General features: G+C 40.8%; 1 protein-coding gene across 2 annotated transcripts in view; it reads left to right on the top strand.

The window, feature by feature from the left end:
* DOCK10 (dedicator of cytokinesis 10) overlaps positions 1-5,245 on the top strand; it is a 131,691-nt gene that overhangs the window by 31,049 nt on the left and 95,397 nt on the right. For both annotated transcript variants that reach the window (XM_010014658.1, XM_010014659.1), the window contains exon 2: positions 2,677-2,796. In XM_010014658.1, the coding sequence (XP_010012960.1) occupies positions 2,677-2,796 (120 nt within the window). The remainder of the gene's footprint in view (positions 1-2,676; positions 2,797-5,245) is intronic.

Here is a 5,245-nt window from a genome sequence, read left to right as displayed (position 1 = left end):
CTGCTGAAGGTAACAGTTGCACTACTACTAAGTTTGCTGCATGCTAAAATTTGATTGATTGAACTTTGTTCAGACCTGGGCATCATTCCCAAAATGTGAGGTACATCAGAGATGGTGTACTCAGTGTGCACTGGTGATTTCATGTTTGAACTCCTTGAAACCTAGTCTATGTAGGATTATTTAATAAATAGGTACAGTGGCAGATTTAATGAAGGAGAGTCTGAAACTCATGGGTGAAGGATACTGGGGTGACTCAACATAACTTGAAAGGAAACAAAAGTGAGCTGTGCACGGTGAGATGGTTGGATGAGCCCTTTAACGTTCCTGTGGGCAGACTGAAACCTCACTGAAGAATACAGCTGGTACTCAACCCGAGTGTTTCTTGAGCAGGACTGGATATTAATGTGTCAGCTGGTACTGGCCAGGGCCAAGTACCAGCTTGGAGCAGTCTAAGGTGACATGGCTGGGTTAGTATGAAGTCTCACATGTCCTAGTAGGGTGCCTTGTCTTACCTGAACATCACATACTGGTATACAGTCTTGTCACAGAATATAAATTAAAGTTTAAAGCTGTTTCTTCCCAGGCTGCCCAAAGAAGTTGTGGCTACTCCATCCCTGGAAGTGTTCAAGGCCAGGTTGGACGGGGCTTTGAGAAACATGTCCTAGTAGGCGCCCCTGCCCATGGCAGGGGGTTGGAACCAGATGATCTTTAGGGTCTTTTCCAACCAAAACCATTCTGTGATTTGGACCTTTCATATTTTACAGTGATCTTCTAGATCAGTTTCTTTTTTTCTGTAAACAATCCCAAGTTTTATTTCTAGTTCAGTCTCCCTTTCATAACTCTAAGGCAAGAGAGGCAACTGGCCTTGTACATCTCCAGATTCATTTAGGAAGGAATTCAACACAGCATCTGCGTTAAAATCCTTTTTTATTTTATTCATACAGAAAGATCTTTTAGTTGTTTCCTTGGGGTTGGTACTTAAAGATGCAACATCTTTAGGTAGGTTTTTTTCCTTCACATACCACAGCAACGTTCATGAACAAGATTCCTTGGGAAAGAGCTTTCAAAAGAGTTTCATTTATTACTCTTCTGTGTTGATCTTGTCTATCTTTTACAAGTCTTTAATGTCTCATCATCAGTAGATAGTGCTTTTGGCCTGTGGGAACTAAATACTAATGTTTTTTGGAAGTTTATTAACTGTTAAGCTGGCAAACAGGATTAAGAGAGTTTATAGACTGAGAAGAGAGTTAATAGACCGACTGTTGAAGGAGCAGCTCCAACTTCTTAAATTGCATCTCCATCCTTGGAGGTTTTCAAGACTCATCTGGGCTAGTTCCCAAGCAGCCTGATGCAGCTTGCCCTACTTTGAGCAGAGGTTTGGAGTAGATAACCTGTGGAGGTCCTGTGTTATTCTGTAATTCTATCATGAGCTGTCCAGCAATTGAAACTTTCTAGGAACATGCGTATCCCAGTGTTTTAATCTATTTTGTGTGGCTGTGTTACTGATACTTAATTAAACTTTTCATAGATGCATTTGATACAGAAGAGAGTCTTGAACTTAATGTAGAAGGGAAACAGTGCTCACAAGGGCTGGGAGAAATCTTGAGATGACTGTAAGTACTGGAAAAAACAGGAGCTCTCTAGAATGAAGTCGAAAGAGGGAGAGAGACCATATAACAGACCATATGTGAATTATATATATATATATAAGCAAATGTGATGGAGAAGCAGAAATTTGTTTTATGGAGATGTGAAGGCTTTCTTTTCCAATACAACATGGTTTTGGTTTAGGGAAGAGGGAGGGAGAAAAACTTTATATTATTCTGGGTAGCACAGTACAAGAAGAGTGGGTAAGATGCAGCTTACTTAATGTCCACTATTGCATCATGACCTGCTTTTTTTTATCCCTTCTGGCAGTTCTCTTGCCCTTTCTCTGATTCACTCTGAGTTTGGGTTAAGCACATGTTGTAACTTTAATACATGACTCTTCATTTGTTTTATGTATTCTAACATGTCGAATGTCCTTCTCTTTTTTCTGGTTTTGGGTTGTATTTTGAGACAGTGTGACTTTACTTTTGTTTTGCTGTTCTTGTGGTGGTTTCTAACTTTACTGCTATTTCAGGCAATAATAGTACTGTTCCAGAGATACTAATCCAGTTTCTTATAAAAGAAACCATAGGGGTGGGTGCCAGATAGTTTATTCCACGAGAATAACCTTGGATTATTAGCAAGTAGAACAATGTGGTGGCACTCACAATCTAACAGCAGTTTGAGAGGTGGGACGGTCTAAGACAGTGAAGAAAATGGTAGGTTACTTATTGTAAAATACATAGCTCAAAGTCATATCTGTGTTCTGTTTGAATTGTGTCCATCTGTCTATTTGCCTACGTGTATTTAGGGAGGAAGAGAGAGTATTCCTGAGAATGACAGGTAAGTTATTCTGGTGGTTTTGGTCTCTGCAATGAGCTGACAGGTTGCTTTTGAGTTATTATATGGAGAATGACTCTTACAAGTGGCCCAACTTCCTCCTTTACAACTGTTCTTGCATGAGCTCAGCTGCAACAATTCATACTTTGGTGTTAAAAAGGAAAAATGCAGCAGAACTCAGTTTATGAAGGGGGAGGAAGGCAAATTTGAGTGTAGAGAGATTACCTGATCTCTTCTTTTTTTCCACAGCAGGAAAAACCCAAACTCCTGGAGCCTTTGGATTATGAAGCTGTTATCACAGAGATTGAAAAAAATATTGGGGATAACCAATTTAAGGATCTGATATTATTCCCTGATGATGACTTTTCAGTAAGTAAAAGGCAAATACGTGTTATTCTTTCTCTTAGATTTGTCTGTTCATCTTTTATTGTATCTTTACTGCTTGAGAGAAAGTCAGAAGTTGCTCAAGAGCTCTCTAACATTTTTTTAGTTTATGCATAATGCCTTCCTTCCTTCCTACAAAAATCACTCTTTTTTCATTTGTAGATTAGTGAATTTACTGTTGAGAGTTAGATAAAGCTCTGTCCTGGTTTTGGCTAGGATAGAGTTAATTTTCTTCCTTGTAACTGGTACAGTGCTGTGGTTTGGATTTAGTATGAGAGCAATGTTGATAACACACTGATGTTTTAGTAGTTGCTAAGTAGCACTTACCCCAGTCAAGGACTTTTCAGTCTTATGCTCTGCCAGTGAGGAGGGGCACCAGAACACCAAGGAGCAGAGACAGGACACCTGACCCAAACTAGCCAAAGGGGTATTCCATACCACAGCATGTCATGCTTGGTATAGAAACTGGGGGGAGTTGGCTGGGAGTGACTGATTGCTGCTCAGGGATGAGCTGGGTATTGGTCAGCAGGTTGTGAGTTGTACTGTGCATCACTTGTCTTTATGGGTTTTTTTCCTCTGTCTCTTTTTGTTGTCTCCCTTTTCATTATTTTCTTAATTTCCATTATTAAACTGGGGAGTGAGCAAGTGGCTGCATGGTACTTAATTGTTGGTTGGAGTTAAATCACAACAGTCCTTTTGGGTACCCAAGCCAGTGGGTTGAGAGAACAGCAAATCTGTTGTTAGAATGCATTAGAACAAATTTGTTATAAACATTTATTATATTAGTTACTGGTCACGGTGTTGATTTATTTGCTCTCAAAGTTGGTGTTCTTGTTCTTAAAGTTACACCTTACTTGCCGTGCATGTTCCCTGTTGTGCTGTTTATCATCCGTGGGAACCTGAAGCCCTGCTTGTTCCCAAATATATTTCAGGAATTCAGAAAACATGTTATTCCATAATGTATATTTGTCTGTTTGCTCAGCACAGTGGTAGTTTGGCCAGTGCTGGAATCTCTCCCTGCTGTTATAATCTAATTTAATCGCGCTTCCATAACTTGCATCCTGTCTTTCTGATCCTATTCTGCTTAATGTATTTGGCCACTAGAATCAGACAGCCCATGATTCCCGGCCTTCTGCTGAAAGTCAGACTTCTTAGACAGTGGCTGTGATATTTCCAAGCTGTGCTGTTGCTGATGTTAGAGTGTATAAGAAAGATAAATCCAAGTGTAATTGATTTTTGTTTGGTTTTGGGATTTTCTTAAATTCTTCTCCAGTGGGGTTTGGGATCTGGCATCCTGAGTGATGGGGAGTGCAGAGTCCCCAGTGCTGAGGCAGGCTCCCACAGTGGGATGTTGGCAGGCAGTGGATACCGGATCCCACAGCTGTGGAGCTGCCTGACCTCATCGCAGGTTCCCTGGTGTTTGTCCTGGCCATCTGCAAAGAACCCGATAACCTGGAAGTTCAGGGCAGCCCTCCCTGCGACAGTGATGGGGCAGCTCAGGAGGGCAGGGGTTGCCTGCCGGGTCTGGGAAGGTGTGCTGCCAGGCACAGTAAACTGGCAGATTGCCTGCATCTTATAGCAACTTCTTCAAATCAACCCATCTCTGTAAAGAATTTAGATTTTGATGAATAGGCATTCTCTAATGGAAATACATTTCAATTTGTGACCAACTGTAACTGCTATGTGAGGGCCTTTCCCATCAGCTCATGGCACTGCTACTGTCCTGTGGGGCTGGCTTAATCTAATCCACTGCTTTGTTTTACTAAATGGCTCTGTTTCCTTGGTGGCATTAACTGAGTTAATGTGCTCATGGGATTGAGAGAAGACTAAACAGAATAGATTTCCTCATCGTCGTTAATTCCTTTATCCATTTTGCACATTTGTGAATTTATGAAATTGAAATTTAGCATTATAAAGCTGACTAGGCATACTGTGTGCTGTCACAAGGCCCTTGAGCCCCTTGATTTAGAATAACTGAGCTCAAGTCCATGGAGCAAATTGTCTTAGTGAAAGAAGAATCATGTTTTACTGCTTGAGACCTCTGCCTGTCAAACTATATTTTCATATCCTTACTTTCGTTTCATTTTGAGCAGGTATTGGCTGGCTTTTAGTAGCTACTTCTATTGTTTCTTCTGTGTTATGCTTTGCAACTATTGTGCATAAAATATTTAATTTAAAAGAAAAAAGAAAAAAAAAACCCAAAAAACATTAACGCAGATGAGAGAGGTACTCGCGTTGCAAAGGTAGCCAGTACTCACAGAAGAGCAGAGGCAGTGCTAGGTATGGTCCATATCCTTGCAATAAACCTGTCTCGTCTCTTTGTTACATTCTGTTGAAGTTGGCTGCAGTAACAAGAGCCTGTACTAGCACACAGGACTGCAGAGCTTTCATAGCAGACAGGTTTTTCAGCTCCAGCTATTTATAGCCCTGCTTC

This window comes from Nestor notabilis, unplaced genomic scaffold (assembly GCF_000696875.1).
Source record: "Nestor notabilis isolate BGI_N333 unplaced genomic scaffold, ASM69687v1 scaffold7635, whole genome shotgun sequence".
In the NCBI taxonomy this organism is placed as follows: Eukaryota; Metazoa; Chordata; class Aves; order Psittaciformes; family Psittacidae; genus Nestor; species Nestor notabilis.
The sequence above is the reverse complement of the archived record's forward strand: the minus strand, read 5'-3'. Positions and strand labels throughout refer to the sequence as shown.